This window comes from Paroedura picta, chromosome 5, assembly GCF_049243985.1.
Source record: "Paroedura picta isolate Pp20150507F chromosome 5, Ppicta_v3.0, whole genome shotgun sequence".
NCBI classification, from domain to species: Eukaryota; Metazoa; Chordata; class Lepidosauria; order Squamata; family Gekkonidae; genus Paroedura; species Paroedura picta.
The window spans coordinates 43,488,444-43,511,403 of NC_135373.1; the positions used below are offsets into that span (position 1 = coordinate 43,488,444).

At 44.9% G+C, this 22,960-nt stretch overlaps 1 protein-coding gene across 2 annotated transcripts in view; it reads left to right on the plus strand.

Annotated features, from left to right (window-relative positions):
* COL8A2 (collagen type VIII alpha 2 chain) overlaps window positions 1-22,960 on the plus strand; it is a 167,398-nt gene that overhangs the window by 107,607 nt on the left and 36,831 nt on the right. Inside the window, exon 1 of one of the 2 annotated variants that reach the window (XM_077337544.1) lies at window positions 18,038-18,173. The exons of the other annotated variant lie outside the window; for it this stretch is intronic. Coding sequence (XP_077193659.1) covers window positions 18,103-18,173 — 71 coding nt within the window. The 5' untranslated portion in view covers window positions 18,038-18,102. Of the gene's footprint in view, window positions 1-18,037; window positions 18,174-22,960 lie in introns of those variants that run through there. 2 annotated transcript variants of the gene reach the window in all.

Below are 22,960 nucleotides of genomic sequence, written 5' to 3' on the forward strand. Positions count from 1 at the left end.
TCTAAAAATAGGAGGTACAACAGTGAAATTTCAAGATGCCATGGCAACCTGGCACCTGGGATTTGCCAAGCCCTGACTGGGTCTTGAGGATGGCTTCCAATTATGCTGAGCAGAGGATACAGTCTGGATACTAAGGTGTATTAGACCCAATCTTATTTAGGTCAAACCCAGCCCCTAATAGGATTGTATTGCACAACCCTCTCCCCGTTTAGCCTTCCTTTCCCCCCTCCCTGAGCATGAGCTCCTTCAGCTGGTTATTGTAGCTGGAGCCAAGCTCAGTTATCTTCTCCAACATGGAAAGTGAGTTTGACATTTGGAGAAGCTTAACGTCACTCCAGTCTTTGAATCCCTCCCCCCTCCTCTCATGGTCAATTAACCTTTTGGAGCAATACCCGTCATGTTTGTTTCTTTGCATTCCGACCTTTTGCTAGAGATCTGGCAAGCTATTAAAACAGACTAGCAGCAGCCATGGAGATGCATCAGGAAATCTCCCCATTGAACATGAGCATCAGGTTTTACATTATTCATTGTAGAGAAGGGAATCCCCCTCTCTCAGTCCCCCCCCCTTTTCCTTTTCCTTTCCAGAGTCTTCACATCACCCCGCTAGATATCAAAGCCTGCCACCTAGTGGCAAGGTGTCTGACGATAAAGCAACCATATAAACTCACATTTAGTATTTGCTTGCAAAATTGAGATTTGGGTACTTATGACTGCTCTTCAAACTAGACAGTTTGCAGATGTCTTTTAAATTTCCTTTATCATTTGTTTCTACTATGGAGTATTAATTTTTCTACATAATTTTGAGATGCCCTTCTGTTTGAGTTGTCGGTTGAGTACAAGTTATTTCTCAAATTCTTTGATTTTCATTAAACCCGTTTTGTTTTTAAGAACATCTTATGTTCCAGGAAAATTCCTATTCAGCAAAGCCACGCACACATACATAATATAGTAGAGGAACCTGCAGGGAGTTGCAAGAGACACCCTTTTCTATGTATACTATTTTATATTGCCCTTCCCTGAAATCCCTGTAGCCTCTCCCTTTTTCCTTCTTCCTTCTCTCCTTCTCATTCACCAGCCTCCCTGTGTTCAGCTTTCCCTCCTTCCCTCCCCCTGGCAGCCTTTCCCTGGAAGAATTCTGGCTAAGTTGCATGCTGCTGGCCCAGTTGCATGGTGGGGAGTCTCCAAGGACTGGTGGGGATCACCTAACTTTCCCCTGTATCCCCTCCCCATTCTATTTCTTCTCTTGCATTTCCTGGAAGCCTCCCATATCCTCACCTTTCCTTCCTTCTCCCATTTCTGCCTAATTTCATCAACCTACCTTTTATCTGTCCCCCATCATCAACTATATTTATTATTTATTTATTTCATTTATACCACACCTTTCTTCACAACAGGGACCCAAAGCAGCTTACATCTTTCTGCTGTGCTCCATTTTATCCTCATAGCAACGTTGTAAAATAGATTAGGCTGAGAGTATGTGACTGGTTTGGTCACCCAGTGAGCTTCTATGGCAGTGTGATTATTCAAAACTAGGTCTCCCAGATCCTACTTTGGAACCATAACCACTACAGTACACTGGCTTTCATGGGGTGGCTGCTGTTGAATAGTAGCAAGCAGCCAGACATGAGTGAGTCATTCAAGTTGCATGGTAGAAATTTGCCTATGATTGTTGCTGGCCTCTATGAGTACTCCATCAAAGGCCAGAACAGTCCTGGAAAGGACCCTGCCCCTCCACCTCTTTTACTGACAGAAACCAAGACTTGATTATTGTCATTGCCTAGCAATATTCACTGAGAGCATTCTTTTCTTTAAATTAACGAGCACTGCTTCAATCATTTGGTGGACTGATCCCCTAATTTTTAATTTTCATTTGTTTGCTTATTTTTACATTTCAGATTTTTCTGCAAACCTTGGACTTTTCTCGGGTTTGCAGAAAGTTAAGGTTTGTCTGTCTGTAGCCACAGTTTCTGGATTTAAGTATCCACAATTGTGCAAATTAGCTACATTGATGATATGCACACAGAAGAATGAATCCAAATTAATCTTTCAGTTGGGTCTCAATAGCTCACAAATGGAAAGTAGGCTTCGGAAACATAATACTTTGCACTGGCACATTCTTTGCACTAGCTTTGCACTAGCACATTCATTGCAGAAAGCCAGTTGCACCAACTCATCCAACCAACTGTCCTCCCTCCCTCCTGCCCTTTCTCAGGTCTGGCTTGCATAGGTTGAAAATGCTGAAACAGCATCTCTCACAGGAGGGACTTAAAAATCACAGATAGGGTTTTTTTAAATTAATATACTTGCAACTTTCCTTATAAGTAACTTTCCTTATATATAGCAGAATGACCTTCATGCTATTTATTTATTTTAGTAATTTTATATCCTCCTTTTCTGCTATTCTACATTCCTTGGGTGTAACTATTCCGCAAAACCTAAATGAAATCTCGTGGTGCTATAAAGACTGTTTATAGCATAAATATTCATAGAGAAAGAAATCATCTGAGAAGCTTGCATTAAATGTAAATACATGAAATATCATCTAAAGCAAATCCTTAGACATACGTGTCATTTGCATGCACATGCATAACTAGAGTGTGTCCAAGTGCAGCTTCTCCTCTTCTTTACCCATAAGTAAAAAAGTATCCTACAAAAAGCAGGTATCCTAACTGACACACCTTAATACTTCTTAACTCTCTCTCTCTCTCTCTCTCTCTCTCGTGTTTTCTGCTTTTATTGAGAACTCCTGTAAAATGTACTTACTGTATTTTCATGTAGAGCTGTGCAAAAAAACAGGGGTTTGAAGTAGAGACCTCAGATTTGCAGTGTAGCAGGAGCCTCTTCTCAAAAGAACCTTCCAAGTTTCAAAAGGCAACTGGGGGGTCCAATTCTACGGGCACCCTAGAAGTGTGCCCCCATCCAACCCCCAGTGTGTCCAGTGACAAGGGGAGGAGATTCTCTGTTCTTGTCCCCACACACACACTTACACTTATTGTGATAAAAGCAACCTCACAACAGAGGATTGGGACTCAAAAGGCCACAAGCTGAAGGATTTAATTTAATCATCAGTGATCTGGAACCAGAGCTGAGTAGTGTAGTGGCCAAGTTTTCAGATGACACAAAATTATTCAGGATGGTGAAAACCAAGGTTCCAAGAGAACCTCCATAAACTGGGTGAGTGGGCAAGAATGTGGCAAATTAATAAGTGTAAGGTGATGCCCGCTGGGACAAAAAAATCCCAACTTCAAGTACAGGCTAATGGCATCTGAATTTGCTGAGATTGTAGAGGGTGGGGGGAAGATCTCAGGGGCAGCATGGATGCCTCAATGAAAGTGGCAACCCAGAGGGCTGCAGCAGTGAAAAAGGCAAACCTCTTATGTTCAGGATTATGAGGAAAGGTACTGAGAATAAATTAGCCAATACGCTAATGTCCATGTATAGTTCTGTGATATGAGCTGGAAAAAAGACAGAGGAGGGCAGCCAAGGTGATTAGGGGGTTGAAGCACCTTCCCTATGAGGAAAGGATGAAGGATGGGGTTAGAGTTAGGAGGGTGGGGTTAGGAGAGGGACTTTAGTAGGTTATAATGTCATAGAGTGCACCCTCCAAAAGCCAGAGAATCTGATCCCTGTCATCAAGATCAGGTGTCATTTCGGGAGATGTCTCGACCTCACCAAGAGGCTGGAAACCCTGTTCTAGACCATCTTCATTACACTGGGTGAATGAGGCTCATGCAAGAGCAAATCCAGTTCCCATCTCAACAGTACCACAGCCGGGCTTTGTTTGTTGCTTCTCAGGACTGAATCATGTCTGCTTCCCCCCCCCCCCCCCATGTTTGCAGTTAAAGGCATTCTTCTTCATCTTTGCGGAAGGCCTCCCTTGAGTTGAGTTAAAAGCAAATAATAATGCTTTGTAGAGTGATGCAGCTCTGTGAGACACGAGTCCCTGTGGGGAGCAGAGTGGAGGTGGGGAGCAAAGGAGAAACAGGGAAGGAGCCGAGGGAGAGAAAGGGGGAGGTTGGTAACAAAGAATCTGGACAGGGGGAAAAAAAAAGTCTTCATAACAGGAAACGTCTCATAAAATACCTGTGGTTTGGCATGTATTGTTCAGCTGGCCAAAATATGCACCTGGCAGCCTGACCCTCCTATTAATGCTGCACTCTGTCTGGTATTTCAATGGATCTTGAAATTATGGGAAGACAGGGGGGAGGTGGCAACAAATGGGAAGCAGGGCTTGTAGAGGTCTCAGAAAGCAGAAGAAGGGGGAGGCCATCATTAACTGCAAGAAAAGCGATAAAAGTTTACAAAATGAACTTTTAGGATGGAGGTGTCTTGATCTAGGAAGAAGACTTTTACAAGCGGCTCCTAAGGTGAGATTGGCAACTTGGATTGGGCCTGAAGATTAGCTAGATGGCTCCTGTTTGCATGAACACTGAGGGCCATTTCGCACGGCTTCAAAGTAGCAGAATGGTTGCTATTTGGAAACGCTACTAATTTGCCATAACCCACGACGTCGTAGACAATCTGCAACAATCCTGAAACCAATCAGCAAAAAGCGCTTCGTTGTAGCGCTTTCAGGGGAATCCAGAAAAGTGGATTCACCCTCCGGATAGCGATACACTCCTGCAACCAATCTGCAACAGTAGCGCTAAAGACCTGTGCGTTACCATTGTTGCTGGTTCTTCAAAGTCCCTCCCCCTGGCTCTCTCCTCCAAACTTCCGGCGAAGCGATCGCCATTTTTTTTTCTCCGAGCGAGCGGGGATAAACGCACCGGCGAGCCTCTTTCTGTTTAGAGGCTTCCCTGGCTTCAGTCCTTCACCTTTAGTCACTAAGCACAAACCACTGAAAAGCCCGTTTGCTGAAATAAAGTCCCTTTATTTTTTACAAATAAATTCAGCCGAAAATCGGGCCCGTGAGAGGGGGGGGGATTTTTTTTTTATCACTCGAGGCAGCGTGCAAACGATCATACAATCAAACGACAGCTCACATTAGGCAGCTGGATGGGTCTCTCCGTAGCAACGAATCTACCTAGATTCGTTGCTATGGGTCGTTTTTTTTTTAAAAAAACCTTTCTTAAAGGGAAAGGGGCTGTTTGGGAGCATGCTAACGGCTGCCCATTGGCTGCTTGACGGCCAGGGGCGGGACGAGCTTGGCAATAGCGCTTCCTTTCTAGCGATTTCTGCCGAGACCGGAAGCCTGTGGGAAACGCTAAAAAACGCAACTGATTCCACTACAAAGGCAGGTATGCATAACGACGAATTCCACTATTTTAAATGGCGATTTTTCATTCCGCAAACAATTTGCAACAAAGATCCCTGTGCGAAAAGGCCCTGAATAACTTGCCAATTGTCCTGTTCTAACGGTGAGGCTACCAGCTTAACACTGAGTTCCCTTTCCAAATGTTTTGAAATCTGGCTTCCACTGACGTTTCTTTTGCTCTGCGCCTCTTTGACCCTGAGGACATTAGTCTCTGCATTTTGGTTTTCAAAGCAATGTCACTTGCAAAATATATAAAGAACACTTTGTAAAACCTGAGCCTGCTAGCTCAAAGCAGTATGCAATGACCTCAGCTCCTCAGTCAGCTAAAACATTTTCAAAAGCATATTTATGACATTTGTGAGTCACTTCATTTAAAACATACAAACAAGCAAACACAAAACTCTAAAGCAAAGTGCAGTTCCTACAACATCAAAATGTGAATGGTTAATTAAGGTCAGATCCAGAACATTATCAAAGCAGACTGGTAGTGAGAATATAAAGTTCAGGAAACAACTCTTCAGGAACATATTCCTATTCCCCTGCATTAAAGCACTTTGGCTGAATGATGGAAGAAATGAGGCAAAGAGATGGTGAACTTCTCAGGATAATAAATTCCATAGGTTTGGGGGGGGGGACCTCAAAAGACCTGTTCTTGCCTCGTCACAGGGAATGAACACATAGATGGATGCACTCCATGATTATCAGGGTCAGGCAAGTTCTGACATTCTAGTTGCCTTTTCCTGATGTTTGTGTGAATTGTTTGCATACTGAAATGATTCTCACAAGAGTTTTTAAGGAGCCAATGAAGCAGATCGTGATCTGACAAGGCACTCCAGGATATCCTGCAAAGACTCACAGTTGTTACGATCAGATCACACACAATCGAAATATTTCTTGCCAGGGTCTTTGTCCCCTTCCAACTTGGCACACAGTTAGGGCTGGACTTTGGAGTAGATATTCAGGGCCCCAGCTTGTGGGCAAAGGTCAAGGGTAGCATTTTCTTAAAGGGTAGCAATAAATCTCATTTGTAGCCTCTCCACCAGGAGGCTGTCAAACTAGTGCTGTCATTAACTTCATCACAAATTCATACAAGTACAGAAGCACTGCCCAAAAGCTCCATACATCCTCAAATTGATACTTTTCCAACAATATAATCACTAAGCCACACTATGTAGCAGCTAGACCCCAGACTGAATCTTTAATCTGCCATGGAAGTTTTCCGGGTGGCCTTGAGCCAGTCATACCCTCACAGCCTGACCTAAACTCACAGAGTAGTTGAGTCAGTAAAATGAAGAAGAGAACAATATAAGCTGCTCTGAGCCCTCATTGCAGAGGAAGGCAGGAGTATAAATGAAGTAAATCGTAATCTGTAAATATTTCTTTCTTTCCAATGATGTGTTGAACATTCCATGGCCTCTGATTGGCCAAAAATGGGGGACATGCCCCAATAGGGAGAGGGCACTCACCCACTGAGGGTGAATGGCAGGTTTTTCCCACCCCCATCCTCCTCCTCCATACTGATCCTCCATGCAGAAGCCAGCAGTAAGCTGGAATGATGAGGGAGGAGGACGGCTGTGCTCCATCACAGGTGCAGTCCCGGCCCTGGCAGCTCAGCCTCCATGGCTGTGCTGCTGCTCTCCTATGCCTCCTGGCCATGGGGAGAGCACGGGAGGCTGTCCAGATATGCACTGCCATGCTGGGCCAACTGGGCCACTCTGTTGTTCAAGAGCCTTCCCGCCCTTTGCCCTCCACCTTCCTGCCTTTCTGCAGCCCATTTTGAAAACAGGTTTTGCCACCAGTATATAAATGCTGTTGTGTGAGTCCTGCTGTCAGAATTAGGGAACCATGACAGTAGAAAGTATTCAGCAGGTCCCTGAGCTCAGCCTTCAACAACAGAGCACAACACCCCTTGGCCGAAGCATCTCAGATTGATCTTTGTCTGTTCTGGTCTGCTGCCAAGAAACAAAATCCCTTTGTTCCCTTAGGCCAGCCTTGCAGAACAATCCACAAATGTTACTAGCCTTCAAAAATGTTGCAACGTATTAATATAGTGCTTCTTACTGTTCATGATCTTATGGTAACCCTTATAACAAATACCTTTGACATACAAGCTGTCAGAATCTCTTATTGTTCTCATTTCCATCTAATAGTTCAGTCTCAGTCCGTAGCCCAGTCTCTTATCTAATATACTACACATGACAAGTGGTCAGGCAATTGGCTATATACAAGCCTGCCTGGAGCTGCTTTTATTTAAAATATTTATACACTATATATTTATATATCCTTGCTTCATTGCTGTACCTGTCTGGTAGATAAGAAAGCTTTTCTAAAATACGATTTCAGTCCCAAATGCTTGTAATTTTAAGCATATTCCTTGTTCTCATTCTTCAAATGCTTTTCTTCCTCTTTCCAGATTCCTTTTGCACATCTTACTCTGCTTGCTGCACTCCTTCCTCTTTCAAGTTGCTGAATTGGACATGAAGGATGTTTACATGTGTTTCGACTCTAGCCCAAGAACTCAGTTTAGGCTTGTAAAACAACCAAGCCTGTAATGTAGATGGACTGAAATTCTTGTTAAAAAGTAAAGTGCTCGTGGCTTAGATCCAAAGGTCTTCCGTGAAGTAAAGGCCCTTTCATTTATTGAAGGCAGAGTCTTCATGGAGAAGTGCTTCTTTGGGTGTGGATGGTTTTTCAGGGGGCAAGGGGAAGTCTGCAGTGAAAAGAGAGATGTGGAAAAGCTCTTCAGGCTGTTGTGAATGAATCAAATCTTGGAAGCTAAGGGAGGGTTAGCCCTGAGTAGCACTTGAAACCACCAAGGAAATCCAGGGTTGCTATGCAGAAGCAGGTAATGGCAACCAGCTTCTGTTTGTCTCTTACCTTGAAAACTCTATGGCAGGACTGGCTCTCCAGATGCCCACGGACTACAGTTACCACAAGCCCCTGCCAGTACATGTTTGCATGGGCTCATGGTAATTGTAGTTCATAGGCATCTGGAGAGGTGCAGTTTGGCCACCCCTGCTCTATGAGATCTCTGTAAGTTGGCTGCCACTTGGTGGCACTTACCACCCCATATATATTGGCTCATTTTTGTGCCTACCAAAAGCCAATTCAAACAAGGACATGTAGATAGATTAAAGTGATCTCTGAACCTGTTAAATATTTTCTTTATGCTGTTTACTAATTTACTGCTAATTTAGACTCTACCAGTATATGTGAACCTCTGATTACCATTTAATTATGTCTGAGGAAGTGTGCATGCACACAAAAGCTTACACTTTGAATAAAACTTTGTTGGTCTTAAAGGTGCCACTGGACTCAAACTTTGTTCAAGAATATGTTGATTCTCCTTCAGAAAATGTCCAGAATCAGACTTTGGCATGTTTCCTGGGAGGCAGACGCTCTACACCACAAACTTGTGTTGGTTTTATACCACTAACACCCATGGCTTTTTTCCCAAAAAATTCCAAGCAAGTTGTCGAGAAGGTTACTGTTTCAGAGAGTGCTAGTTCTCTTCACAGAACTACAATTCCCAGAATTTCCTGTGGAGAGGGAACATTCATTAAACCAGTTGGTCTGTAATATAGATTTGCCTCCTGGGTCTATTACAAGGAGAAGTCTAGGAGACATTATGGGCCCTGAACTTTGCTGTCTTCAGGGATACCATAGTACAGGGGCAGTCAACCTGTGGTCCTCCAGATGTCCATGGCCTACAATTCCCATGAGCCCCTGCCAGCTGGCAGGGGCTCATGGGAATTGTAGGCCATGGACTTCTGGAGGACCACAGGTTGACTGCCCCTGCCATATTAGATAGATACTGATTGTTCCACATCTGTTTGCAGATTTGTACCTTTGTAACACTGATCTCAGGGTTGAAGAAACCTTGTGATCATTGGATCAATTCAGAACAGGAGTTGCTCTGCCATCCATATAAGTTTTTGGCCTCTAAAATGGGAACTTGCGTGTTATGGTAATTAACGCTCACTGTCACCCAGATAAGATGAACCTCTCAAATGCTGACAGAGAACTGGGACATCAGATAGGATGGAGAGGGCAGTGGGAAAGGATGAGAGAAAGGAAGATCTCTCTTTTCAGAAGTAGAAAAAACTGACACCTGTTAGCTGTTAGTTGTTGCCCAGAAATGCAGCCGTTTCCTTCTTAATGGTATGCTTTGATCTGAGTGTTTCATGAAGCATCTTCTTTCAAAGTCAGAAGTGTCTGTCACGATGCTACTGAAGAACCCACAAGGCTGACCCACTCCAAAATTGCATTTAGGCCAAGAGAACTGGTAAAAAGGAAGTCCTAAGACTAAGCCCTGTGAGGAAGGGCTGAAGGACTTGGGAATGTTTAGCCTAAAGAAGAAGAGGTTGAGAGGGGACATGATTGATCTCTTTAAATATTTGAAAAATTGGCACTTACAGGAGAGCAGGGAGCAGAGGACAGGACCCCCTGTTGGCAGCAGAGGACAGGACCCCCAGTAATGGCTTTAAACTACATGTAGAGATGTACCGGCTAGATATCAAGGAGCCGAAATTCAGTTAGAATCAGCTGCCTAAGGAGGTGGTGAGCTCTCCCTCACTGGTGGTCTTTAAGCAGCGGCTGGACAGATTCTTATCGTGGGTGCTTTGGGCTGATCCTGCGTTGAGCAGGGGGTTGGACTAGATGGCCTGTATGGCCCCTTCCAACTCTATGATTCTATGATTCCTTGTTTCTGGGCAAGATGTAACTTCAGCCTTTCCTGGAATGAATATTTGAGCAGGGGATGCTGGTACACCAGGATCTAATTCTGGCAGTGATATATACACATGTAGCTGCCTCATACCGTCAAATTCAGTATTGTCTCCTGCCTAACAGAGCAGTAAGATTCTCATTCCTCAAAGAACACCCGTCTAATTCCGATTAAACGTAAGAGCTGTATTTCTTTCTCTCTGGCTCTTTAAAGTCCTACCATGTGTGCATGCAGAAATGTCGTGTCAGAACTGGTTACCTCTGTAACTTTCCCCAGAACCCAATCTGTCTTCTGGAGCGAATTAGAATCTGCGGACGCGCTTGGGAAACATGGTCCAGATAAACAGTTCCACTGTGTTCATATGCATCTGGCAATGGGACGCCTTTAAAAACTAATTCCATTAGATTCTGGGCAAGCCCATAGCAGTTTTTAGTGTCTACTGGGTAGCTGCTCTTAAGAATGTAAAGATTAACCTGCTGTGTTTAGCCTTCTGCCCAGATTGCTCTCATACACCCTCCCAAAAGTTTACCATTGAGAACATGATGCCAGTTCTATAAGTTAATCAGTCTGTCAGGATCGGATTCCACCAGCAGTTCCACTGGCAAACAGGACCAGAGGAGTCCCCACCCAAAAACTTCGCTGAGGATCTGGGGCTCCGCATGGAGACCAGCTGGATGCGGACCGTCGATGGATTATGGGGCAAAATCAAGTAGAATAGCTGGTAGGATCCAGCCCTTCCCTTCCAGTTCAACTGAAGTGCCTCCTCCATTCTCAGAAGCAGCACACCAGGCATTGTGGCGGGAGGAACTAGTGCCAAGAAGTTGCTGTGAATATCCCTTTCAGGAAACTGATTAGCACATTCCCACCCCCCACCCCCCTCAGGATGTTCTGTGCTCGGTTTCTATTTCTGTTGCGTCCACGCTACGTCTAAGGCCAGCCAAAGTCACCAAAAAACTTAATATACTGGTCCACTTCCAGGCACATTTTGACATGCTGCTAGTTTCCCTTCTGAAAATACCATAAGGAATGGACATAAGGAGTTTCCATAAGCGTCCAGAGCACCCCACAGTGGCAGGTTTTGCCTAAATAGGAGAGGGAAAACACAAGGCCTTCTGGCACAGTCCCCAGAGTGGGGATTGGGACGTCGTCCATTCTTCGGGGATGGATAGAGTTATATGTCCTCCACCCACATCCAAGACACCTCATGTGAAACGGTAATCCTCTTTCCGGCATTACGATAACGAGCTGTATTTGAAGACGCTGTTGTGGCTGAGGGCAAATCAGCAAAACTTGCCCTGCACTGACACTGGCAAAGATCCTACGAGGGTTGCATTGTAGCGCAGATTAGAGGAGATGATGGGAGATCCATTAACTGGCCTCTGAAGCATTTTTGTGAGTGAGCCCTGGAGCCCTGGTTCAGGTTGTGGTCACAGCATGTGGGAAGGGCTTGTGGTTCACAATAGCCTACTAGCTCACCTGTCCACCCCTGCTTATGTTTCAAACTTGTGGCCTACCAATGGCCTGAAAAAACAGAAAGAGGGAAGAAAAAGTGGTTGGCAAAAGATGCCCTTGTCTAGTCACTAGGACCCATTCTGTAAACGTTAGATAATGCGCTTTCGATGTACTTTAGAAGCAGATTTTCCTGTTCTGCACAGGAAAATCCAGCTGCAAAAGCACACTGAAAGTGCATTATCCAACGTGTGCAGAATGGGCCCAGGAGAGGCTCCTTAGCAATCTGAAGTAATGTCCTATGGTCCACACCAGGCTTTCTCAACCAGGGTTTTGTGGACAAATGTAGATTGTCAGCACCTCAGGACAGGGACCTCTGTCGTGGTAAACTGAAAAGCTCCATGTGTACTGGTGGTTCTATATAGTATAATTAACTAATAATGAATGCTACACACTATATACCGGACCATCGACATCAATGCTCAGATCTCCCAGTCTTTGTTCACCATTCAAAACCTAGTGATATGCCTTCACCCATCCTCTCTCAGATTCTGTTTGGCTGATGCTAAGTGGGTCCAGGCAATCCCCTGACTCCTGCCTAAGCAAACACAGAGAAAATCTCACACTGTTAATGGATCTGATTTCCCCTCCCCACTGCCCTATTTAAACAAGCTTTTCATCTCCCACCAACCTTCTGAAGCCAATGCTGAACTTTCCCGGAACAAATATATCAACTTCTTCAAATAATTAGCGTGGAAGTGCACAGGGGCCATGCCTGCTGGCCAACGCAGTGACTAATGTTCAAGGAGAAGTTCTCCTAAATCAACAGTGCCCCCTTGAAGGAGTTCTCGGTTCTGCTGAATTGCCAGATAGCAAAAGGAATGGAGGTTGAAACTGTATCACTGGGATGAAGTCAGAACCCCTTCTATCCCAAAGTTTTGCAAAATGAGCTTTTTAATTTTTATTTTGACACATATTTGATGTAGGCCTCTGGGCATGTTCAAACTGAAATAGATAAGAATGTCAAGTGTTTATATGCCATCATGTCTGCACTGAAAACTGGCTGGGCCAGCTGTTTGTGCACTTTGTATTGTACAGTTGTATGGTACCTGCTGTTTCCAGGACTCACGAAGAGCTTCCTGTTTGAGCACAGTGTCATTTCCACCGTCCTTCTTGTATGTTTGCATTCTCCTGTCTCCAGTCATCTGTTAGGAAGGAAGGAAGGAAGGAAGGAAGGAAGGAAGGAAGGAAGGAAGGAAGGAAGGAAGGAAGGAAGAAAGAAAGAAAGAAAGAAAGAAAGAAAGAAAGAAAGAAAGAAAGAAAGAAAGAAAGAAAGAAAGAAAGAAAGAAAGAAAGAAAGAAATCTATTTTTATACCCCGTTTTTCACTACCCAAAGGAGTCCCAAAGCAGCTTACAAACACCTTTCCCTTCCTCTCCCTGCAACAGACACACTGGGTAATTCCACAATGGTGCTACTCTGGGCCACCGCTGGTATGTTGTGGTGGAGATTTATGCTCCACTGCTTTCTATGTCCTCATGGGGCCCCAGTCCGCCCCGGATTTGTGCATCCCAACAGACACTGCCAGGGCAGAATGGTTCCGCCACATGGGGGCGGTGTTGTTGTTTTTTGCAAGAAGGTGGGATTGCATTTTCATGCATGTCACTTCCCTAAAGCGGAAAACCTCATCGGAAGTGAAGCCTCTCGCAATCATGTTTTACTCTCTCAAAAAGACCCCTTTCGTGCTGTTCCAGCCTGCAGTGCACTTTGGATGAGGAAACTTCTTCTGTCTTGGGATGAAGAAAGATTCAAATGGGTAGCCGTGTTGGTCTGAAGTAGCACAATAAAATCAGAGTTCAGTAGCATCTTTAAGACCAACAAAGATTTATTCAGGGCGTGAGCTTTCGAGTGTCTGATGAAGAGTGCTTGCACTTGAAAGCTCATACCAGGGGTAGTCAAATTGTGGCCCTCCAGATGTCCGTGGACTACAATTCCCATAAGCCCCTGCCAGCGTTTGCTGGAGGGCCGCAGTTTGACTACTCCTGGCTCATGCCCTGAATAAATCTTTGTTGGTCTTAAAGGTGCTTACTAGACTCTGATTTTATTGGGATAAAGAAATTAGGGAGCCCACTTGGGAGGGGGCTGTTTTTCATAGACTGTTCGCTTCTTGGGACTTTTAAAAAGAACTTCCTCAAGAAGATGGTGCATATCGGGTTCCCCAGATATGCTGGGCCCCTCGAGGAAAACCAGAATTCTGACATCATGTTTGCTGTGCCCAGAGGATTCTGTGTTCCAAGCCATTAACTTGCTAAGCCTCACAGAGCACCATCAAAGACCAAATTGCCCAGTGTGATGAATGGTTGCCTGGTGACCAGAGACATCAGGGATGGAAGGGTCTCTGCCCACTCAGTATCCAGCCATTTATTTAAAGCAAGTGTTTATTGCTTTATGATTTTCATTATTAATATCTGACCTGTAAGCAGTAATGCTTTGGAGACAGGGGAAGGATCATAAAGAGCTGTCTTGATGTAGTGAGTGCAGCCTGTTTAAGTCAACGCAAAAATACAGATTTTCTTGACAACCTTGCATTAATTTGTGAGCATTATTGGTTAGCTCCCACAAGCAGTAATTTCTTTAGAACAACTGGCACTAAGCTTCACCAGATTTACACAACTTGGACAGAAATAACTGACAGCCAATGCTGTGTAATAGACAGAGCGGAAATGTTTCTTGAGAAATCCAGGTTTGAGTCCTCACTTCTTCCATGGAAGCTTCTAAGATGACCTTGGGCCTGTCACAAACTCTCAACCTGGTCTACCTTACAGGGTTGTTGTTATAGAGGGGGGAATGAGGGTCTAAACCAGTGTTCCCCAACCCTGGGCTGCGGACCAGTAACAGTCCATGGAGCCCTGGGTACTGGGTCACGGCGGGGGGAGGCGCCGGCACACCGGTGGGCGCGAATGCGTAGGTGTGGCAGCTTCACACCTGGGCGTTTGCGTGTGCCGGCGCTTGCACCTCCCTCTCCCCCCCGCCGGTCCCCAGCCTGAAAAAGGCTGGGAACCACTGTCAGTCCAACTCTGGAGAAAAGCAGCATACATAGCAATAAATGCAAATATGTCGTACTTGGATATGCCCGTGAACCCTATAACTGGTCAATTGAAACTGGAATTGCAATACAGTGGGGGAAGGGGAACTTTCTGTTTATTTACTTAGTTTATTTGTAACCCATGGATTGTGTGTGTGTCAAGTTCCATCAAGCTGCAGCCGATTTATGGTGATCCCAGCAGAAGGTTTTCAAGGGAAGCAGAGGTGGTTCTCCACTGCTTTCCTCTGCAGAGTCTTCCCATACCAACTACCAACCCTGCTTAGTCTTGGAGATTCAACGAGATCAGGCTACACCATGCCACCTTCCCTCCCCAAGGTGGATTACAGAACATAAAACAGAACAAAATGTGAGTCCATTGAGTTCACTGAACCTAAAACAATTCAGCCATAGCAAATAAACAGTTCAGTTGGACTAGGATTGCCAAAATAGAAAACTAAATGCAAACAGAAAATTGTCTAAGGCAAATTAATAAGTCCGTGGCATTTATGGGGCATGTGCTGCTTACCCTACACATTGAAAGGCATGTAGTGGATGCAGGTAAGAAATGAGGGGGAGGCTTGAAGCTCTGTGAAAATTATAAAGTCGAAGAGGGCTCCATGGATTGCATGTCTGTACTGCAAATTTGAAGCAGCTCCAGGGGTGGCCAGGCTTGCAGGGGATCATGGGAATTGTAGTCCATGGATATGTGGAAAACTACAGTTTGGCTACCCTTGAACTATACTGTAAGTCGAGACCCAGTTCCTGCTCAGGAACCCTAGAATTGGCCATTCTGTGACATAGCCGGGGATCTCAGCCTGGAACTAGCAGCTGAAGTGACAGAGTAGGAGTTTTGAGCCAGTGGACACCTTTGGGATTCTGACACAGTGTAGTGGGCACAACTGCTAAATATCTGCCATACAAGAGTTACTGCAGGAGGTGGAGTCAGTCACGAAATCATTGCAGGGGCTTACCTGTGGTCACACAGTCCTTGTGCTGAGGTGGCAGCTGCAGCCAAAACAACAGCTGCACAGCCAATCAAATCTCCAGTGGCCAGTTAGGAGTCTTTCTGGGCAAAAACCCTACCTACTTTCTGAAAACACTGCCAAGAAAGGTGTTGGTGATCTCCATAGCACTTACAGGCACCACACTGGATACCCTATGATAGGGATCAGAAATTTTCCTGGGATTCAGCTCCCTTCCCCCCCCCCCTCAATCTTATCTAATTTCCCTCCTTACTGCAGTCTCCCTTCCACATGTCTTGCATTTATTCAGGGCCTGTGATTCCCTGCACAGGAAGTACTTTTTCTGGTGCTCAAAGGGGACTTCCTCGTCCCTGTTTCACCTGTGGAAAAGCGGGTTGGATTCAGCCCTTTCTTCTGCTCTTTTAGGGGACTCCATTTGTGGGTCACGGGAAGCTCTGTAAAACAGGCCTGCTATTCAATTGCACGTTTGTTCTGTTTGTTGAGGTTGGAAATGTGAGGCAACTGTTTGCCATATTGCCGAATGGCAAAAGCAGCACAATCCTGGCATGAATTTTGACAGTTCAAGATAAACAGTCAGTTTCCACGGTGGAAAAACTTCAGTGCAACACTCACTGTGGCTGCTGGCTGGCATTGGTCGTCCCCGTTCCCCCCTCCCCTAGCTAGTAATTTCAAAATTGTGTTGATTCAGGCCAGAGTTGTTCTCTGGATACAAGGTTTCCTGGATTTGGCTCCTTTCTCCTAACTACATTTTGCATTTATTTGCATTCTCATCAGGTCCTCGAGATTGCGGGGGCTGGCTCATATTGAAACCATAGCACATACGTGGAGAGCCCCCCACCCTTTTTTCCTGTCCTTAAATGACCTAGTCTTTTCCTTTAAAGAACAGCAAACCTTAGAATGATTTAAGGCTGAACTGTCATTTAGGGCTTGCTTTGGTCTCCCTGAAAACGTATTTTATTGTTAACGTATTAATATCTCACCTCTCCCATGTGGAAAGTGTGTTAAGAGTCATATAAAACCCCAGTGTCATCCAGATGAGCTAAAATAAGTTATTTTAAAAGGTTTCCAAAATCCAAGGAAGAGCTGAATAGAAGAGTTTAACGTCAGAGATACTAAAACTCTCTTCCAGATTCAGTCCAGTTCTGGAAGAATAGAAGGCAATTATGTTGTGTAGCAGGGTTCCCCAGGTCCTCTCCTGGTGCCCACCAAGAGTTTTTTGGAAAGTGGGTGGGGTCAATGGAGGCTGCTGCCCAGAAAGACTTCTGATTGGCCATTGGAGGTCTGATTGAAGACTTCTGCATTCTGGTTTTCTGGCTTGTATGTTCCTTTGGAGGTCTGTTCCATGTATGTTTTTTGCCCTCTAGTGGATATCTTGATATGACATCACTGTATGGCTGGCATATCTCCCTGCAGCTTTAAACTGCAAGTTTTTATGTCAGGCATAAATCAATGTAATATCAAATCAACTAGGAGAGGGAACAAAAAATGCAGAACAGACTCTCACACACACACACACAGAAGCAATGGGAATATGCAAAGGAGGAAAATGAGTATGCAGAAAAACCCTGGGTGTGCAGTTTGAAATAATGATGTTTTGGTGTTAGATGACTCCACAGAGATATCCTTATCAATCTCTCCCACTGCATTTTTAAAAAATTACTCTTCTTGTGGTCTGCACTTGGGCTTCCTCTGTATGTGTGGGTGATTTAAGCCATTTGGAGTTCCCATTGAGAGGAAAGGGGTGGTGGGAAGAGAAAGTAAAAGTAAAATAAATACAGAAATGGCATTAATTATAAATGCAGAGCGGTGCTGCAAGATATAGGGCTGGAGATGAGTACTCAGCAGTGAGAGGAAATGGTGTGCATATTCTTAGAGAAACTTCTTAATAACTTTATTTGGATCCAAGACTGAGTCCTATAGCAGATCCCTAAACCCTGGAGTTCCCTGGCCCAAAAGCAACCAGGCATAGCTATTATATTGCAGGAAAATACAGGAGGACTGTGTGTGTTCTTACTTAAGAATATCCTACACATTTACGATTTCTTACCCCAACACTACCAGTTTCTGAGAGTTCAATGAGCATTGCTGCATATGAATGCAGCAATAAGGGCTAGAAACGTGTTCCCTTGTTTTTAAAGAAACATGAAAGCTGCAGGCTGAATTCTTCAGCTACTGTAACACAGCTTTTCTGCACTTCTATAGGATTGCAGCATTGAAACCACCCTCTCTATTATTGGGAGCCAGCCATACCAATCACATATTGTGTAGAAGTAGGGCGGGCGGGAATTCTGTGTATCTAGGATGGAAATTCCATTCATGAGATTCCTATGGTGATACCCCCCCTTTGCACTCAGATGCCATAGGTCTTGTGTAACAGACTCCTTCCAGAGTCAAATGAGCCTCAGGGTTTATAAGGCAAAGCTAAAGCTGAAGTGTGTGGTTAATGCCACACTTGCACACACAGAGACATCCCCCGCCCCTGCCTTTAAAGTAATAAATTGACCACTTTGTCTTGGGATGGAGCTTGTTGATGTTTAGGGGGGAATTGCAAGTGGGTGTGTACGTCACAGCTTGGCAAAAGACAATCGGAGTATTCAGGCTGCATGCAAGAGTCTTGGAAGGGAAAGTGGACCTCAGCCTTGTGCTCGGAGAAAGAGGCATTTTGGACAGACAGGTGAGTTAAAGAAATGCTGGGGTGGGGTGGAGGAGAGTGTTGCTCCTTTGTATCCCAGCAGAGGGAAAGATAGAGAAATGTTTTCCAAAGGGATGGGAGAACTAAACACCAGACAGATTTCTCTTTGCTTTTCTTGCTTACTGAATATGCACAGAAAAAGCCTTTTTCACTAAGAAAGAACTTTCTATATACTCAGTGAGCAACCAAAAAATGTGCATGTGTGTTTTTACCTTTCTTTCAACACTGACAGTACAATCCCATGTAGCGGTATCCCAGTCTATGGTCATTGAAATCAATGGATTTGGATTGGGGCAACTCTGCATGGGATTGCACCACCCAGAGTAGGACCATTTCCACATGAGGAATCTGTTCCTGGACAGCCTTTGATTGTTGGTGGGTTTTAGAGCCCCCTCCACATGATGCCGCCTGCATCCCAAGGCTGTCCAGTAGCTGTGTTGAGTTTGGGGCATTTTTTAACTCACAATTTTGGGAATCACCAAAACTGAACTTACATCCCTAAATCGTGCATCCCATTGGTGAGCAACCAGTGAGCAACCAGGGATGAGACCGTATGGAGAGGGAAAGGCACAGTAGTCTCGGCAGCTTTGTTCCACCCTTGCATCCACCCTCCATTCCCTACTCTGAGTAATTTTTTTAATGGCGCCATCTGCATTGCAGCATGACCACAAACCTACATTGTCAAAGGTAAAATAAAATCTTCTTTAAAGTGTCCACAGTCTTTTGGGGATCAGGCAGGCAAAACACAGCCCCTTTTCTGTTTTCTGGAGGTGGGGATTGAGCTGTGAAGGGTGGGGATGATCTGGTTGCCTTCTCCCAGTCATACAGGAGTCTGTGCACCTTGTTTTTAAGCCAACTATTTGCATAAAATGACTTTTTGGGATCCAGGGACCATGTTCAGTGTCTCAGGAATCCACCCAGACAGAAATAAACTGCAAAAGAACAAGAATCACAAAAGAGGGGGGGAATGCTGTATCATTCTGGCATGTCTCTATAGCAACACGGCAGTGTTGATTTTTATTAAAAATGCATCTGTGTTGTGGCATTACCACATAACAATGAGGAAGTACCCTTAAAAATAATAATTTGGGGGCTCGGGGGGAGGGGTAGAGAAAGTTTCAGTCCATGACAGACCTGCTGTGCTGATTGGTGGCTTGCTGTGACTGACAAGCCAAGGAGTGGAGGGAGAAGTTTGTGTTGCTTTCCCTTGCAGCCCTGTCAGGAGGCAAAAAGCCACAATGGGGCAGATGGAAAATGTGGGAGGGTTCTCCCTGTGAGGAGGGCTGCAAATGTGAGATTTACTATCCCTTGTTTGCAAGCAGGAAGCCACACGCATTTCACCCCTCCGTGCGGAAATGCTTAAGAATCTCACTCTTTCTTATGAGTTGATTCAAATGAATTGTCTTTTAAGATCTGGAAATGTCGTGAGCTTCTCCTTGGTTCAGAGTCAGTGATGGAGAGAAATCTGAGCAAGGCCATCCTACAACAAATAGAGATTAAATAGGAGGGGATAGAAGATATTTGGGGGCCAACATGTGCCAAGAACAAGCTCTTTTGCAGATTCCCCTCTTTACCAACAGCCATTTTAGATGTGATGGGACAACCATTCTCTTTTGATCACATGGCTTCCCTCATTTATATATGCAGGAGGCAGTGTTCCCTCTACTCCCCCCCCCCTCCCTTACTGGGCAGAGATGTTTGCAGCCTGAGCAGAGTATAACTGCTGTAATCTTAAAATGAGGAATGGGCAGTGCAAGAGCCTGGCGGCTCCAGATTGCTGCTGAGTGGGGCTTTCTGTGTTAATGAGTGGCCGCTCACATGCACAGCTTAGGGGGAACTCTAGAAAGGGAGCTTATCTTAACATCCAAGTTGTCAATGGATGAAGAGAACTAAAGACATAAAGCTGACTTCTGCTGAATCAGACTATTGGTCTACCAGGATCAGTCAGGTGAATAGCAACAAATTTCCAGGGTCTCAGATGGACATCTTTCATATGACTTTCCTGATCCTGTTTTAAACTGGAGGTGCTGGGGATTGAACCTGGGACCTTTTGCCTGCAAAGCGCATGCTATACCACAAAACGCATCCTCTACCACATGGATGCTTTAGGCTGATCCTGCATTGAGCAGGGGATTGGACTAGATAGCCTGTATGGCCCCTTCCGACTCTATGGTTCTATGATTCTCAACTACAATCCCTTAAACTTGAACATATGAGGTTGCCTCATGCCAAATCAGACCACTGGTCCATCTTGTCAACTCTGACTGGCAACACATTCCCAAAGTCTTTCACATCATCTACTACCTCATCGTTTATTACGTGGAGATGCCTAGGATTGAACCTAGGACCTTTTACATGCAAACTGGTACTCTACCACTGGCCTGCCTCTGCTTTACATTTTTGTCGTTTGTCACCCCTGGCGTTTTTTTTTCTCCAGTCCATTTCTGGTGTTGGAAATGTATTGGGGGAAATGCGCCAGAAGCAACAAACTGCAGGGCTCTCAGTTGGGGGACTTCAATTCCCTGCCCCTGGATGACCTGGATGACCTTTTCAGTTATAATTAAACACACCCTCAGAGCTTTATGCATAAATTGGGCAGATGCGCAATTAAATGTCCCAATCACATCTTACTGAGGATGGGGGAAACAATCCAGGAAGCTTACCCAAGTTACTTTTTGCTTCCAAATGCACCAGTTTTTCTGCAGGTGGGATGGAATGTAGCTAAGATGTCTGAGTTGGGTTGTGGGCTGCCTCGATCCAGATTGGTATCTCTTTATCCTGGTCACAGGTGTCTTGACAAATGAAAAGGGGTTCAAGTTACTGCTTTGTTGTTAGTAATCCCTGAGCAGCAAAAGGAGAGAACAGGAGCTCTGTTTCCTTCTGTCGGTGGTGATGCAACGTGCTTAGCCATATTCCATGCCATGTTCTCATGGCTGGTTTCAGGCACAAGCAAGACTGTGGGGGCCTTTTCGCACAGGGATCTTTGTTGCAAATTGTTTGCGGAATGAAAAATCGCCATTTAAAATAGTGGAATTCGTCGTTATGCATACCTGCCTTTGTAGTGGAATCAGTTGCGTTTTTTAGCGTTTCCCACAGGCTTCCGGTCTCGGCAGAAATCGCTAGAAAGGAAGCGCTATTGCCAAGCTCGTCCCGCCCCTGGCCGTCAAGCAGCCAATGGGCAGCCGTTAGCATGCTCCCAAACAGCCCCTTTCCCTTTAAGAAAGGTTTAAAAAAAAAAAAAAACGACCCATAGCAACGAATCTAGGTAGATTCGTTGCTACGGAGAGACCCATCCAGCTGCCTAATGTGAGCTGTCGTTTGATTGTATGATCGTTTGCACGCTGCCTCGAGTGATAAAATAAAAATCCCCCCCCCCCTCTCACGGGCTCGATTTTCGGCTGAATTTATTTGTAAAAAATAAAGGGACTTTATTTCAGCAAACGGGCTTTTCAGTGGTTTGTGCTTAGTGACTAAAGGTGAAGGACTGAAGCCAGGGAAGCCTCTAAACAGAAAGAGGCTCGCCGGTGCGTTTATCCCCGCTCGCTCGGAGAAAAAAAAATGGCGATCGCTTCGCCGGAAGTTTGGAGGAGAGAGCCAGGGGGAGGGACTTTGAAGAACCAGCAACAATGGTAACGCACAGGTCTTTAGCGCTACTGTTGCAGATTGGTTGCAGGAGTGTATCGCTATCCGGAGGGTGAATCCACTTTTCTGGATTCCCCTGAAAGCGCCACAACGAAGCGCTTTTTGCTGATTGGTTTCAGGATTGTTGCAGATTGTCTACGACGTCGTGGGTTATGGCAAATTAGTAGCGTTTCCAAATAGCAAACATTGTGCTACTTTGAAGCCGTGCGAAATGGCCCTGGGAGTTGTCCCTGGGAAAGATGGTATTTTTCCACTGGATATGCCATTGCTGGTTTGACCTGGATTGCCCAGGCTAGCCTGATCTTATCAGATGTCAGAACCCAGGCAAAGCTGGCCCCAGTATTTGGATGGGGGATCACCTAGAGATAGCAGGGCCACGACACAAAGGCAGGCAATGGCCAACCATCTCTGAGCATCTCTTGCCTTGAAAACCCTAAAGGGTCACCATAAGTCGGTTTTGACTTGACAACAGCAACCATAAAAGCGCCATTGTCATAACTAGGAAAGCCATGACCAGAAGCAAATGTTCTGTGATGGCTTTAGAGCAGTGCTATACTGGATTGGTTGATTTTGGGTTGGGGGAGGCAGAGCTGTGATTGTATATCGCCTAAAAGAATGCATGCATCCAGGAACTTAAGCTATGTGATATCTCTTAATTTCTGAATAAATGGTCTAACATTTCCACTTGGCCTGAAAAGGAGGTCATAAGGGTGTAGCTGATGTTTCTCAGCTCGTGCTTGTTTGGCGAATACTGTAAAAGTCCTAAAATGGGTAAGAGAGGGATCTAAAAAAATATTCAGGAGCACTTGGTCATGGCTATGGGACAGCCTGGGCAGTTGTCCAGGGCTGCATGCTGTGAAGGGAGGGGAGCAATAGCTGAGGAGAGTGATATGCTATATGATTTACTGAATAATCCATCCATTACCTCATCCAGAACATAGGATGAGAAAATCTGATATTGTTCTCATCTTTTTCAATTTGCTCGGACAGTTTAAAAAAAAATCCAACAACTATTTCCAGATGTCTACCTGCATTTAACTCATGCTCATGGGAAGTGGGCTTGTTTTTTAATGATGCCCATACATTATTGATCTAGCTAGTCCTAGTCATCAGTCATAATTTCTTTT